At 37.2% G+C, this 17,535-nt stretch overlaps 1 protein-coding gene across 1 annotated transcript in view; it reads right to left on the bottom strand.

The window, feature by feature from the left end:
* LOC146003236 (uncharacterized) overlaps positions 1-17,535 on the bottom strand; it is a 325,906-nt gene that overhangs the window by 128,789 nt on the left and 179,582 nt on the right. Inside the window, exon 3 of the mRNA XM_083141410.1 lies at positions 12,339-12,410. Coding sequence (XP_082997536.1) covers positions 12,339-12,410 — 72 coding nt within the window. The remainder of the gene's footprint in view (positions 1-12,338; positions 12,411-17,535) is intronic.

Here is a 17,535-nt window from a genome sequence, read left to right as displayed (position 1 = left end):
TGCAGAGAGGCGCTATAGAGATCTGTTTTACTACGCACGAAGTACGAAGAGATTTCCAATGTTCCAACTCGGATTGTACTGGGACTGATTGTTAAAGTTTGTGCAAATATCGAAATGAGCAAGATCTCCAAAAAACGTAAGATTGAAAATTAAAATAGCTTCTCTCCAACTTGAATTGCGTGATTTGCAAGGCGATGTGTTCCTTCAAACTAGGCAAGAAAAGGGGCCAGAGTTTTTGAAATACCTTTCAAAAGAACGCTTTCCAAAGCTTCGTAGTTTTGGACAAAGAATGACATCGATGTTCGGCAGCACATACACGTGTGAAAGTGTTTTTTCTTCAATGAAGTTCATCAAGAACCGCTACAGAAGCCGACTGGCAGATTCTTCACTGCTTCACCTTCTGAGACTTTCAAATACAGAAATTCAAGTGGACATTCCAACTTTAATAAAAGAAGCAGATCGGCCTCAATTTTCACATTGAACACTTACTATGAAGAATTCTTATTTGTATGGTGTGTCTTTAATTTCTTTCAATTCATCAATAAGTATTTTTTTTTAAAAAAATTGTAATTATACAATTTTGATTTGTAATTCCATTGTTTTATTGCCTCATTTTAGAAATTTAGTTCATGCAAAAGTACTACATTTTCAATTCAGTACTTACAATTTTTGTAATTTTTAATCCCCCCCCCCAAATGCGGCCCGCCTATCAACTGCTGGATATAATTTTGGCCCTCGGACCTTTTGAAGTTGGAAACCACTGAGGTAGAAGGTGCTTGTTCTTTCTTTCCTCTAAGCTGCACCAAATAGACAATTGTTAAATGTTTTGTTTAGGGAAAATTCAGTCGTACAAAATATTTGATATCTTGTCAATAAAGGGACCAATGATTTTTTTTTTAAAAAAAAAGGAAAAAAAGAGAATGTAGGCTGAAAAACGAGTCAATAAAGGCACCAGAAAGAAAAATGGATTTAAAAATGGGAAGTCAAAACCATGTAATCTTGTTGGTGGAAGATCATTATCAATATTATTAATTATTATTAATTCCATGATCCGGGTTGAAAAATATAAAAATGAATTCCCTTTAAAATCCTGTCTTTACTCATTACCCTACCGTACACGGAGATTGGTCAACTTCTGTGACGTAGTAATCCGTGGCTCCTGCCAAGAAGGAACGTACAATGCAGTCATTTGTCTTCGATGCTGAATAAAATTCTACGACCAGTCGCATTTTATCATAGTTACTATGGGTTATTTGCTTATTTTCTGTTGCCATTTCGTCGAAATAGCAAATCACGAATGTGTTAATCTAACGTTTTATGAAAATTCCTTAACGGTCACTGCTACCAGAGCTTGGAACGACCTCCCCAAAGACATAAGAAACTCTTCTTCTCTCCGCCAATTCAAATCAAAATTAAGAAATCATCCTCTGGAGTCAAGTTACCAGTACTGAAAACAGGGAAATAAAATTAAACCTTCGTGTAAACTTGTAGGATCAACACCCACAGACATTTTCTGTAATTTGAGTATGTTTGTTGTGTGCGTGTTTATGTTTTACGTGTATTTTCTTCTTTTCTTAGTGTGTATGTATTTTTTCTGCTTTCACTTTACTTTTATTTTTTGCATGTTTTTCTTTTATTTTTTCTTGTGTTTTTATCTTTTGTTATTTTAATGTTCTTAATTTTTATATATTTCATTTTTGATATCTTAATGTTTTTAGTTTTTATATATTTCATTTTTTGGTATCTTAATATTTTTAGTTTTTATATATTTCACAAACAGTTAGCTATAAAAATCAATTTGTAAAATGTAAAGTAGAGATGGTTAAGTGGAAGAAAAGACTTGTGCCTTAACTTTGCCATCCAAAACAAGGAATAAATAAAAAACTAAATAAAAGCATTTTAATTGACTTTTGTACAAAGTTGTCAATGGTAAAATATTGTTGCAACTTAAGACTTGTTGTGCCCGTTGTCTGGACGAACGCGCCAGCTAGGTCCCCTCGAACGACCAAACTGGTATATGATTTTAGTTACTTATTTGCCTCGACCATATACTCAGAACCTTCGGGACATGAGAAACCGTATTCCAGAGTTCGGGTATGGGGTCTACATCTCAACTTAGCTTATATACCTACTGGGTTAATTCACTTTAACCTACATTCACGCATAAATTACCCTCACTTCGGTACTCTGCTTAACCATCGTGATCGCACCCACGTTCCACTGACCCGTGTAAACCTTATACATGCGGGTCATGATAGAAAGAGTAACAATATAACTGTTCAACTTGCGACCCGACAGCATCTCCACCCCACTGACCAGCAGCGCCTGAACACCCTGTCAGTCCGGAAGTCCATCAATATACAAATTCTTTTATTACCTATATACAATAATCATTAGTTATATTTTTCCTTAATACTTTCAAAGAAACTAAAGCTTTTCTAAATATTGAATTTATTTACGACTCGAAATTTTTCAACTCCCAAATATAATAAAAAATAAACTGATTTTTCATTAATCATTATTACTATTTTTGAATCATGGTTGAAGTTCCTAAAATTTACAAACCTCTGATCATGGCAGCTTAAACAAATACCGATTACAGCTGAAGGCTTAAAATATGATAACTTAACATCGGTTATTTGGAATTAAAATTGGATACAGGAATTACCATAAAACCAAAGAGCTCATTTTCACTTACATGCCTGAGTCCCTCAAAGATCAAAGAGTGGATTGCAATTACTCGGATACAACTGATCATACTACGAGTACATCAACTTTACAAAACGTCGGAGATCTTACTTTGAATTCAACAACTTTCCAAAAGGCCGAACTATATTCTTCGTAAAATTCCATTTTTTCATGCACTTATAATTCTTTATAACCATCGTCAGCCTACATATGCTACTACAGAATTCTCTGAAGCATTCATAACTAATAACAGGAGAACCAATCTCAACCCTTTACAAGCCATCGTCGGCTACTTATATTACAAATGCAACTTTACAGAATTCACATAGATAATTCCTTTACAAGAAAAGTACGACCAATAACTTATTATACGCTGACCCAATAATCCGTACCTTCGCAACCACTAAATGAAACCATTCCCTTTTCCTTACAGATGACGGAAGTATTCATTTTCAAACGGACTTGTATTTACGGAACGTTCTTAACGTGCACCTTCTGACCAATAGAGTGCTCTCGGTTTTAGGCAACAAAATTTCAAATGTATTTAATGAACCTCTTGATCAGGAAAGGTCCGAAAGATTTAACTTAAAGAATATTAAAATTTGCAATGTGATTTTAAAAATGATAAGCGAATTGTATATCTTTGAAAACTTGAGTTTAAATATTCATGATTTAAAGAGTCACACTGACTAGCGCTAACTCCAACAAAATTTTTAAAAGATTGATAATTTTAAATATAAAAGTTATATATAAGTATGAATTAAATATTTACAGACACGCATTGTCCACCCTTATGACTGCACTGACCAGCACTAGCCTTAAGGGTGAAACGATTGATAAATTTTGGTAAATTTCTTTATTATTCAAATTACTTTTCGATAGCCCTCGTATAAATTTTTTTGTAGTCTAATATTTTTGAATGTATATTTTTTCGCTTGGCAGAAACTGCCTTACAATTTTAACAAGGAAAAAATATACATTCAAGAAGATTGGACTACAAAAAAATTTATACGAGGGCTATCGAAAAGTAATTTGAATAATAAAGAAATTTACCAAAATTTATCAATCGTTACAAGGGTTGGCCCGCAGAGCATTGCGGGAGAACAGGGCTGACCAGCTGCTCTCCTCATATAATGTCCGCATTCTAAAGCCTGGGCCATGACGGGCGAAACGATTAGTTCAAAGTCTAATAAATAATCAAATGAATTAATTATTTGTTAAACACGCGTTGTCCCCCTTAAGGACTGCACTCACCAGCACTAATACTAAGGGTGGCTTCATGAAAATGTCGGGAATTGCCGAAGGACAGAGCTCACCAGGCACTTCCCACACAAAGCCCGCATCCTCAATGCCTGGACGCCGACGTGTGAAGTGATTACCTTAAATCCCCAAAACAAAATGAATTTTTCTGACGAATTGCCCGGTATTTATACTTGCTGGATTGCGTCATTTTCTCCCCAGAACAAAAGATTAGACTTAACTGAAAGCTATTTTTAGCTACAACAATTATCCCTTCCAAAAGACACATAAAGAAACACAATGGAACTTACGTTTACTGCGAAAATCAAAGGCCAGCGCCAACTGTTGGTTAGTTAATTAAGTTGGCTTTTTAAGTCCACTTTATGCACAGTAAGGCTAATTGGGACCTGGTATCGGTATCGGTGTTACAGCACCGATTGTAACAGAGGCAGTGTTGGGACGAAAGAAATGGCAAGATTCAGCTTGCTCTGCGTTCTCTTTCACCAGGCAGAAACTGCGTTGATTTGGAGCCAAAGAAAAATTATACGCTCACAAAAGAAAAACATTTGCAAGTACATATACGAGGGCTGATCCAAATTTATCCAAACAAGAATCAAAATTTACCAAAATTTCCAGATCGTTACAATATGTACCCACTAATGGCTGTTTATTAGATCATATAAGTATTCATAGGAATCTATAAACAAAAAGTATTCGGAAACTGCACTAGGTGAAAAAGTCAAAATTCCATGTTAGTGGTTCTGGCATTTGTGCAACGATTTACAATCTCTTCCTTTTTTTTTTTGAAAGTTTAAGATTCATATTTTCGATTTCCTGAGATCCAAGTTCTACCTACTCTCTGAACAAAGTGAACTTAGCAATGCAATTTATATTGAATGCGTTATTTATTAAGAAATCTTGAAATTTTTAGACAGCGCTAGATAAAGAACACACTTCTCTCTTTCCACATAACTTGTTCTCATCTCATTTGTATGAATTCAGTTACAATAGTAGTGAAAAATTTCTTAACCTAGTTATAGGTGTGTTGATTATTTTTAGGGGCAGTAAATCAACTGATATTGAAATTGAATACTAGAAATAATAATAATAATAGTAATAATTTACAGTTACTTCAAGCTGAGAATGCCAATGGCCAGACACAGCACCACGTACACTATTTCTACAATTTTCTCAAAACACATCATTCTTTAAATTATCTATAAGAGTTTTTATGATAATAAGAATAAAAATAGCATTATCGTTACTATCATTTAATAATAATAAACTATTATTTTATTAGCAGATGACTTATTATTATTCCTATGTACGGAGAGAGTTATACTTGATATATTCACACTGATACTGCACCTTTATACTCTAATTCTAAATCAATCTTTGAGAGTTAGAATAGAGTTATAATCCTGAAATTTATGTCATCTAACTTTTCATAAAATATCTCACTTTCGAATTTTGAGAATTTATTGTACCATTTATTTCTTGCATTAATTCTTTCGGGTTAATTTGTACCTTTCTTTATTCTAATATAATATTAATCAACTAACCTTTATTTCCGTTATCGACTATCACATTGATAATGAGAACATTGCCTTTATTTCTAATCTAGAAATGAACAATGGCAATTTCCAGGGGTTGGGGGGAAGTTTAACCCATTACCTCTCCCTTGAGACATCAGCATTGTGAAATACAAGTACAATGTCTAATTCAGTAAGAAAATGAATACAGAACTGGAAAGAGGATTGAAATCTGTACTGATTGCATCTGAACAACAAAATTAAATATCCTTGCGGAACTAGAAGTTTTTCTCCGCGTTCACAACAACCACATTTCTGCCTCGTGCTGTGAATATGCAAATTATGGTCTGCTGTTGCAGACGTAAATTCGCCATAAAAAGTCACTATACTAATTTTATCTCGATAATGTTTTATTTATTCATAACTGTTCTCGCAACAACTCATAATGAATGCAAATTTGTATCATGACGGTGTTTCAATTTATAGTGCTTTTAAGTACAACGCATAATAAATAGTCTTTCTACTCGGCTGAGGTTAAAAATCTCGTTCATATGATATTCTATATGTCACACCAATATTGTGTCACAGTGGTTGGTTGGTTGTTTATGTTATTTTACGTAGTTTTTCTTCAACTTTTTTGATATTCGTGACGAAGAGGATGAGTGATGATGGCACTAATGAAAGGCCACTATCATTGAACGTCCATGCCCAGATCGGGATTCGAACCCTTGACCCCTGTCGTTGTGCGCTAACCACTCCGCCATGGACGTTGGCATTTTGTCACATTATAATGTAACCATTGTTCCATTCTGGAAAGACGATGTTGAAAATGTGAGTTAACTGTAATGCCCTAACTGATTTTTCCTGTTCTCATTGGTAATAATACAAACATTTACACTGTATTTAATTATTATTTAGATGAAATAACCCATAGGCGTAACTTGGTGGGGGCAAGGGGGCGCACTTGACCCCCAAAATATTCGCGTATATTAAAATTTACAAGTTAGAGTACCTGAGGAGCAAAGTAATAAAGAGTAATATTTGTGATTTCGCAAACGTCACAGTTATTTAGCAAATTATCCTGGTATGAAAAATTTTTCGAGTTTCTTCCCCCAAAGTTAAGCCCCAGGTTTAATTCTACCCCCTTAAAATTAGGCTCAGATTAATTCTCCCCTCTCAAGATTACGCCCCGTTTAAATCTGCGCCATCAAAATTAGGACCAAGCCTGATTCTTCCCCCTTAAAATTAGGCCCAATTTTAATCTGCCCCTCAAAATTAAGCTCAAGTTTAACTCTGCCTTCAAAATTAGGCCCCGTTTAATTTTCCTCTCTCAAAATTAGGCCCAGTTTAATTCTGACCCCTCAAAGTTATGTCCCAAGTTACGCCCGTGAAATAATATGCCTTCTGTTCAAAACCTGCCTCCTCAGCAGCCTCTTTATGGACAACAAATTATCTCTGTTGCCTCAGTATGTAACAGAAATACGTCTTCCAGTCTCTTAATATCTGGAAAAGAAAGCTACGTTATTGATTTTTAAAAGGGAATTTCCAAATTTTCAAAACCTTAATGAGTCATAACAGAAAATTCTTAAGAGCATTTCTTTTGCTTGCAAGAAATCATGAATTCCACTATGTTCTTAACTTTCAGAGGAATTTACAATTGTTCTCTATACTCTGTCCCGGCTATCTCTGGAGCAAGCGAACGAAAATAGGTATCTGCGCAAGTAGTAACGCGAGACGGCTCCACCAATGAACACATGAGAGGGAACGAGATTGCGTGGAGGGGAGAAAGCGACTGCAGTTACCAGTTACCTTGTACTACTTAGCTCTGCATACTCGATATCCCCTTGCCCATATACGCGGCCTTGCTACAGAGATAATTTTGTACAGAGTACCATCAGTGATGGTATGATGAAGTGCCCACAAAGCACACATGGTCAGACCGGGATTCGAACGCGGGATCCCTGGCGGACAGCAGTTATGCCTCTTCACTATTCTCATCCCGATTATCTACAATGGTGTCGTACTCTTTCTGAGATGAATTTCGAAGCATGTCGGAAAAAGTCAACTGTAAAATCTTTCACAAATGGCATTAGTCACTGAAGTAGGAATGGTCCCGTCTGCGTATTTACAAACCCTATAGTGCTGCAGAACAAGAGGTATATAACACTTTCTTATTGGCTGTGTGCACCGGAAGTGTTTATGTTCGGTGTCCATTGTTTCTTGCTTCTTCATTTACAGCAAAAGTATGGAAAAAATAAGACTTGTGATTATATAGTAATAAAGTTTGTAAACAGATTGTCGAAATTGTGTTAAGAAATATACGTTTATATAATAAAATATAATGTTTAAAATGCTATACGTTGGATATACATAAATTTCTCAATAGTCATTGGTAGTTACAATGTTTGCACTGATGTGACTTTAAATAGAAATATCATTCACTTCAAGAAGAGTTCTGATTTCTGTCCCCTAAAACATTAATTTAAATAATTTTGCTAAAAAATTAACCTTAGTGTAAATGGGTTTCTTATCTTGTTGGGATGAATATCTGAACTGTGTTAAACTTCGGAAGATTCAACAAATACCTGTCGGCTGCTTCAAACGTTCATTTGATTTGTGCACGTAGTGAAAGCGCTATAGACACCAAATACACTACTTGGCATGAAACGAACGAGGTAGACGAGTCGGTGTTGCACCGTGTAACCAACTAGACACGCAAGTGCAGAGAGAGTCAAAAAGTGCAGCGATTAGATGGGCTGCTATGTCTACTCATTTTGAACGCAACGACGAGATCAAGAAAACATATTGAATTTCAATAATTCTCTGGGCGTTAGTGACAATGGTTCCTTTTCAGCATGCAATGTTAATTGTTCAAGCGGCTCCGGCGCCCACCCAGTGTCGTATAAAGTGGGTACCTGGAGGAGACTCTGGGGGTTAAAGGCGGCCAAGGGCGTCTGCCACCTTCGGCTGTGATCAAGAAGGTGTGGGGCTTAAACTTTACACACCCTATACGCCTTCATGGCTTGATGAAAAGCACAGGGGAGCACTTTACTATTACTTTAATGTTAATTGGACATTATGCATTATTTAATGTTTCTACTATAGGTGTTGCCCATATGAAACTAAGGCTTTTGTCGTAGCGTCGTAGCTTGACTACGCATAGCTTTCTATTTGGTCTGGTAGGTAGCGTTGTATGTAAGAAAGCATACATCGTATGCATACCTGGTATGGTCTGACGGCGCAGTGTGTTGTTTACATATGCAGAAGCACGTTCACAACATGGATTCGTCCAAACGGGCCCAGCGAGCAGTTATTCAATTTTTGAAGGCAGAAGTTGTGCAGATCTAGATTCAGGTGAGACTGTCAACTCAACCACGTACTGCACTACCCTAAACAAACTGCAATCGGCCATCATGAGTAAGCGACCTGGCATGTTGTTAAATGGGGTTCTTCTGTTGCACGACAACGCACGCCCTCATGTTGCACAGGTGTGCCGTAATCTGCTGCCGCATTTCCGCTGGGAGATCCTCGACCATCCTCCCTACAGCCCCCATCTCTCGCCCTGCGACTACCACATCTTCGGGCCACTAAAAAACATCTGAAGGGCCGCCGGTTCGCCAACGATGCTGAGGTCCGTGACGCAGTTGAAGATTGGTTCCGCAGTCAACCACAGACGTTCTTCGCTCAGGGTATCCATACCCTTGTGACGCACTAGGACCAGCCCCGGCCCTAGGAATCTTGCCGCCCCGTGCAATTTTACTTCTTGCCGCCCCCACTCCAAAATACGTACAAAGGAAACGTAATGCATGAACACCTAAGCTTCTTATCCGTGGCAATTTCACATGGTATAACCAATTTTTAACATAATAAAATGAAAGAATACATAATGTGAGAAGATAAGTTATTCATAAACAAATAATATATATTTAAGCCTAATAATAATAAAATATCTCTTGCATTTACTCACCATAGTTTCTGCCGACGTGCAGAACTCTCAGCTCTCCTGTTTAGTTTCACTATTTCTTCATCACTATTTATACTGTACATTATTGTGTACATTTTCCAGAACATTGTACATAAAGTAACATATCTTCACTTCATCACTATTTACAATAAACTATGTATGTACGCCTCGTAAACTAACACGATTTCTTCATGATGACACTATTCACTTTGTACCTTTTCACCCCTTAAGTTCGAAAGCTTACAAATGAACATTTCTAGCTTTTCTATTTGCAAAGTCGCTAATAAAAGAACCATTGTCTAATTTTTGACCAATTTCATGTTCAATTGAGATCATGGCAAGTCCTAACCACGATTCGCCCATTGATGAACGTAAATAAGTTTTAATAAGCTTCAGTTTCGAAAAACTACGTTCACCACTTGCAACTGTTACCGGCAGAGTAGGAAGCATTAGCAAAGCTACGGCTACATTTGGAGCGAAACAATTGTCAATAATGTAGCGCAACACTTGAAGTGGAGGCGAATCATCTTCTATCTTCTATTCAGTGTGAAAGTACCTTCAGTTCATCGCATTACTCAGTGGCATCAATGTCTTGGTGTTCCTCGTGTATTAATTTTTTTTCCAAATTTTCACATTTTCTTAAAATCTCACTTGTGTTCATAGCTTTTAATTTAGCTATATTCGGCATTACCTATCATCACCACCTTTCGCGATCAACACGTCAAAGAACAATGCAGCTCTATTTCCGACTACTGCGACACGTCTGTTTAACTCAAATCTCGATAACAAGGGACTGGCGCGCGATCAAACAAATAACGTTGTAACTTGGCACCGCACACGCACAGTAGACGTTGCTTACCATTTTCACAGACAAAACAATAATAGCTGCTTTCGTAAGATGACATCTAATATAAACTTTCGGCACCGCTTTCTTTCGCATTTAGTCTTTGCTTTTCTTATCCGTTTCTGCTTTATACTGCATATGCAAATGGATTTAATTTGAATTTTCTCCGCCCCAAGAAGACCAAACTGCCTCAAATAATGCAGCTTCTATTTTTTATACATTTTGCAGCCCCCCTTTTGCTTGCCGCCCTGTGCAAATGCACGTGTTGCACGTACGGTAGAGCCGTCCCTGACTGGGACACTTGCTTGAACAGACAAGGTGACTATGTGTAGAAAATATGTCACCCATAGATCACTTTTACTTGCTATATGTTCATATATTCCAACCAATAAATCATTACAGGAAAAAAAAACAAGTCTCTCACATTCATTTGGAGAACCCTTATTATTATATCTATTTTAACAGTAGGTATCGAGAGAGCCCTTGTCTTGTATACAAGTAAACATTTCTTATCTTGCCGACGGTGGTACGTCTTCAGTTGCATTGGAATAGTTGGCTAGCGCAACCAATTTGTAGTAAATTACATATCTATCGTAGCTACGATTCTCATCACCTGTAAAAAATATAATTTGTTTACCTGAAGACAGGGTTGTTAAAGGTCCAGGAATTTTAAATAAATTCAATTCCGGTCCAGGAGAGAAAATCAGGAAGCGTAAATGGGTTCTGGACCGTAAAGAACCTTTTTATCTGTAAAGTATTTCAATTCGGTCCAAGAACCTTTTTCCCGATCAATTTGAATACGGTCCAGGAACCTTTTTTTCTGAATGAATTTAAATACAGACCAGGAATCATTTTTAAGGAATAATTTTCAATGAAACAATACGCACCTTGGACCGAATTTAAATTGTGCTAGAAAAAAGGTTCCGATCCTGCAACGGAACCCAATAGAACCCATTAGAATTTATGGTTTCCTGGACCTATAACAACTCTGGTTGAAGACTTCAGAGTCTTACATACGTATCACCGTCACTTATTAAGGATTGAATTTCTGCATGTGTTATCAAACACTAAGCATACGGAAAATTTCAGATATGTCGTTATGTACAGTCACCGGCAATGAAAATTGGACACCTAGATCCTGAAATATTCATTTTCCTTCAAGACGTTATCTGTGTTCCCTAACTCTATGGCGATTGGTGGATTTTAATAGAAAATTTTCAATGCCAACTTCTACTTCCATACCTTGCAGGTAAGCGAGTATTTTAGGATCTAGGTGTCTCATTTTTATTGACGGTGACTGTATATACATGCAAGTAATTGATGATGGAGGAACTTATAAACTACGAGTAGACCAGCTTCATAAAATAAGTAACAGATTGTGCTTAAGGCCCTTTGCATCTTTGCTTTTCTTATGTGTCTACAAGGTACATATTCATCATACTTGATTCAATATATCCTAAAGGTGTTTTCTACTGTTACGGCGGCCGATCCTAATGTTGGCGTGGGGAGCGGTGAAGCGACAAATCCAGCACGATAAGAAACGCAGCAGCCAGTAGAACGAGGTTCACGAAGTACTTCTTCCCACCGTGTCATGTCTCTAGGCGCTAATGCTGTTGTGTGGTTGATCTGCGGCGAATCCCTGCTCCCCACTTCCCTTGCCAGAACTAGGACCGGCCGCCGTAAGAGTGAAAATACCTATACTCTGTCCCAGCTAACTCTGGAGCAGGTGAACGAAAACAAGTCTCTGCGCAAGTAGTGACGCGAGACGGCTCAACCAATGAACACGTGAGAGGGACAGAATTGCGTGGAGGGGGGAAGGAAGAGACTGCAGTTCGAGCAGCGTGTACTGCGTAGCTCTGGCCACTCGCTTTCCCTCGCTTCTATGACGCTATACGCGGCCTTCCTCCACAGTTAGCTGGGACAGGGTATATAATGTAGACAAATAATGTACAGTCAGGGCCACTTCTGGGTTGTGATGATCCGATTGAAATTCAACGTTGTTACAGCTCGGAAGTATCCGTGACTGTACAATATACATACGTTTTCGAGAGAGAGTTAATACTGTACTTACAGTTCTGTGAGCTGAGTGAAATGTTGAAATGCATCTTGGTGTAAACCCGTTAGATGATTTATCCCAAGGTCTCTGAAATTAGGAATGAAGATGGTACTTTAATGATTTAATCTTTTTATTGAACATTTTTCATATTGTCGATTATGGCTCTATGTGGAATAGTTTCCTCATAATTGTAATTTGAAATAAGAGAGGTTTCATGTGGACACCCTGTACTTTTTCGTCGTAATTGCAAACTGAATTTATTAGCGGCAACAGTGAATCTGCGCAGCATTATTGTTAGGGAGACAAATTTATTGTAAATAAAAACTGAGGAGAGCGGTAAATAAAATGTTAGATCAGCGGTATATACCAGCGGTGAAAAAAAAATGGCACACACTTTTTCATTATGAGAGGAAACAACATACAAAAGAGCTATAAATTGATAAACTACTTCATTTTTATATACTTTACACATGCACAAGTACTTAGCTGTCGAACCAAAAAGAAAACATCAACACAAATTCACTTCATTTCTAAATTGCATATCTCAAGTGATTTATTCATTGCATGTATTTAAAGGATATCCTTGCTGTCCAACAAATAAAATAATCACTACTGCACATACACAAACACAAGTTAAAAATCACATGATGATAAACAAAATTCATTCATGACTGAACACAAATGACACCATTGTTTCCCTTGATGTGCGGGAACAGACTAATCTTATCGCTGCTACAGCTAGCAAGTTCAATGAAACTGGAAGTTGAGTAGACATTCGGGGGAAGAAAGGAATGCTGCTTGACAGGGAGCGAAGTTTTCGAACTGAGATTATGTGCATGGGAAATCCCAATTTGCAGCGTCTTTCTGATGTGATCGAAGATAAAACGTTCTTCAGCTGCTAGTGGTAGGAAACTTTAGGCAAACGTTTCGTTACAAATCAACAGTTTGAGCGCAAAACCTCGATTGCCGGTGTTTCCGTGTTTTCTACTTAATTTGATGATATTTCACGGTTATTTCGCAAAAAAGCGTTCATTTCGTGGAAATGCACACATTTCGCATTACTTCGCGAATAAAACTCATGTATATTTCATCATTGGGGGTGTAGTTACGTGCAGAATGTTCAAAATTGAATCTTTTTTAACTTTTCACGATTTCGCGCATCGCGAAAATTCAATGTTCCTAGTTATTGTATATATTTTGGCTATAATAAGTTGCCTTCGACAGTTCGGAGTATCGAAACGAAGTATCAGATAGCAAAATATTAATATGAAAAAGAAAATGTTTGTTTTACGAACTCTACACACTGCATTCTCTTGACACGTGAGACAAGTCGAGAGAAAACACTTGGACTTAAAAGAGATGAACACTAGAGGAGGTGTCCGTTAGGAGAAGTTTTACTGTCTCGTCATTTATTTTTGATTACATTATGTATCATTCATCATAACATGAACTCTACTTGGTATCGGTCTGTTGAGTTAATTAATAGTAGTTCGTTGAGAGTGTGTCAGTGTAATATTTTGTGTGATAAATTGACAAAATAGATAACAAGTTTAGTAGCATACATGTGTCAAGGAAATATACACCGTGTCCCAAAAGGTACTTTACAACTTCGAAGTCATACAACACAAGTTGTATGACATAGAAGGATAAACTTTGTTGTAGGTGATTCACCAACGCCTATTTTTTTTTGTCAGGTATTGAACAAGATGGTGCACCACCTCACTTGGCCTTAGAAGTGACAAATGTCATGGACAGGACATTTCCAGCACGTTGGATTGGAAAAGATGGCACAATTTTCTGGTCTCCTAGATCCCCTGATATTACACCCTGAACTTCTTTTTATGGGACTATACTCGTATGCCCAAGACACAGTGTACAGAACTCCCGTCATTTATCTTGATGATTTCAAGGCCAGAATAAGAGCTGCCATTCCCACAGTTGATAGGAATATTCTAGAGGCGGTATGGACAGAGTTGGAATTTCGATTATTTGATGTACACGTCATAAGAAGTGCGCATGTTAAAGTTGACTAATCTATATATATAATTTGATTGATTGATTTGGTGTTTTAAGTCCACTTTATGCGCAGTAAGGCTAATCAGGACTGGACGTACAGCTTAAAGTGGGATCCGAACCACTATGCGCCTCCACCGGGTATCGAACCCGGGACCCCTTGATTACAAGGCAACGACGCTACCACTGCACCATCGGGGAGGCCCTTCTATATATATAAAAATGGATATATATGTGTGTGTGTGTATATGTATGTATGTTTGTTCCGGCATAACTCTCGAAGGCCTGGAACAATTTCAGCCAAACTTTGCACATCTATCACTTACAATCTGGAAAGAAATACTGGAGGGTAAGACACTCCTGGCAGCACTAGGGGTGGGGGTGGGATGGGGTGACATGTAAAAATAATGGAAAACGACTGATACTAGTTCGGACTCCATAGTTTTCGGAGTCGCTATGATGAATAGTGGCACTCCCAATCCCGTTCAACTCCAAGTTCATCACCTATCGGCATGGGGGGTGAGAGGGGGTAAAAAACAAAATGTCGAAAATGACCTACATTAATGTCGAATCCATAGTTTTCGGAGTCGCTAAGCTAACTGGTGACATTCACGATTGCAATTTCCATAGGTCGTCGTTGTTCCAGGCGTTCGAGACGTATGATTACTTTATAATTTGTATACTGTAGTTATACTTGTCAATAACTGTAAATAAAATTAATTACATTTTACACTATAGTTAGAATTCATTATTATCCTGTCTAATAGAAGATTGGGATAAATTAATAAATACCGTGGCAACGTCGGGTAATCAGCTAGTACACAATAAAACTGCATGCATTGGCAAATCAAACTGGACATGGTATGTTTGTTTATGTCAATTACAAGTTGTGCTGTATGATATGAAAGTTGTAAAGTACATTTAGGGACATCCTGTACATTTCCAATTATTTCAAGTTAATATTTGCAACGGTAGCTATAGGTGCAAGTACTAATTGAATTTTGTGTTGTTATATTCACAAATGTATCATTCTCCGGAACTGCAGTGAGATTAATTACAAGGTTATTTTTGTGGTAGAAAAAATCCAGAGGCTGTGTCAATTAGCATGTGAGTGTGGATGTGTTCTGTACTGTTGTGTGGTTAGCCACGTTTGAAACGAAATAAATGATTTAAAGTGAACAGCAAAGATAACATTTTTTAGGGGTGACACTTTGGGAGACGTTAAGCCGGATACCTCGTTAAACACTGACCATGGGGATGATGCACAAGGAACTAATGCAATTCGTGGTTACAAACATAATTAATTCGTAGAAACCGTATCCGTAATTCCAAGCAAGACCACTGGCTTTTCAATTCTAGGTACACATCAAAGCAAGGCGAGCAAAAGAGAGAATGATAAAGTGAGAGAGAGAGAGATAGAAAGAGAGAGAGAGAGAGAGAGAGAGAAACAGACACATCATAAGGGTTGTGCGCACCACAACTATTGTCCTTCAATAACATACATATTAATTAATAATAATAGAAAATTATAGACTACACTACATATTGTGATAGCGCCGTGCTTCTGTAGAAGATTTTCCTGTTTAGTCTTTGGGTAATAAAACTATTCTTATTTAAATACGATTCAAAATAATATTTTCAAACAACCACGATGTATTTTTATCATACGTTTTAGTTACCATTTTGTGTAAATAATTTACAATATCTCCTATAACAAGAAAGAAAACTACATAAGTGATATACAATTTGATCATTTTTAATATTTTTTAATATCTTGTATGCGTCTAGAGAGTACCCTCTTTTTAAGTATATTATACAATAACCTGCTATAGAGGAACCACAAACAGAAGAACCTTCGGCCAAAGCCTTCGCGCATCTTCCCCTCCATTAGTCCAACTCGCGCCATAAGGAAGAATGCTCCACTATGCCCCTCCCCTCTACGCGTGAGTACAACGCATAGGAGACGCAGTTCTGTGCACGTCCTTCTTGCCTGTGGTCCCACTGTACTGTGCATATTCATCAAAGTAGACAGACGAAAAAATAACTTACAAACTTAGGGACATTCTGCAAACTATAAATAGTGTCTCCCCGATGGCGCAGTGGTAGCGTCGTCTCCTTGTAATCAAGGGATCCCAGGTTCGATACCCGGTGGAGGCACATAGTGTTTCGGATTCCACTTTAAACTGTAGGTTCAGTCCCAATTAGCCTTACTCTGCATAAAGTGGACTTAAAACACCAAATCCACCAAACTATAAATAATGTGATTCAATCGAAGAATAAATTCACAGTAGGACTAAAACAGCTGTATAGCACAATAATGATTTAAGCGCATCGAAAATGATGAAAATACAGACCAAAGGGAAAAATAAATTTTGGAGGACAATACCACTGATAGAATGATCAATTTTTGTAGTAGGACGGACTTTGGTTACCCAAACCTGCAACAGGAAGAAGAAGAGGAAGAAGGTGTTGACGATTTATGCTTATTGAGCCATTATGTATAAGACATAACATATTGAAATTGTTTTTTTTCCATCAAATAAACATCACACTTCCTCATAAGACCCTCTCTACATCTCTAGTTTCAAAACCCTGATGACACCTTCAGGGGAGGGAGAGAGAGGAGTTAATGATTAATATTATTTTTATCGGAGCAACCGATCTTGACATTGAGCAAGTATCCTGTATATAGCTCCATCTTTAGCCATGAGAAATTGTAAAGTAAGCGTATAAGGGTTACTAAGAACTGGCATGAAGTAAACGTTACCAAATTTCTTTTTCTTATTCTATGGCAATAGCACAACGCTTTCTTTCGTGAACAAGTCGAACTTGCAGTGAGAAAGCGCCATATCGTCCTGAAAACTTCTGAGAACACAATTCCATTCTTTATGGTTCAATATTTCCATTCGGATCTTCTGTTCTTATAGGCCAGTAGTTCTCAATATTGATAAGACTTAGGTCAGGATTTTTTTCTTTTTAGTCGGTGCTCAGATCACAACAATTTTACTCGTAAAAACTTTATACCCATGAAATAACATATTTATAAATGGTAATAGTTAGATTATGTCTAGGCTTGTTGACAAATATAAAATTAGGTTAAAATTAGTTGTCAACCAATGGATGTAATGAAATCTCATACTTTTCTCAGACCAACATCATTATATTAATCTACTAAGTACTGATTACACACGTCTTCGAA

Source organism: Lepisma saccharinum, chromosome 20, assembly GCF_977018435.1.
Source record: "Lepisma saccharinum chromosome 20, izLepSacc3.1, whole genome shotgun sequence".
Classification (NCBI taxonomy): Eukaryota; Metazoa; Arthropoda; class Insecta; order Zygentoma; family Lepismatidae; genus Lepisma; species Lepisma saccharinum.
This window is presented reverse-complemented; position numbering and strand designations above follow the sequence as displayed.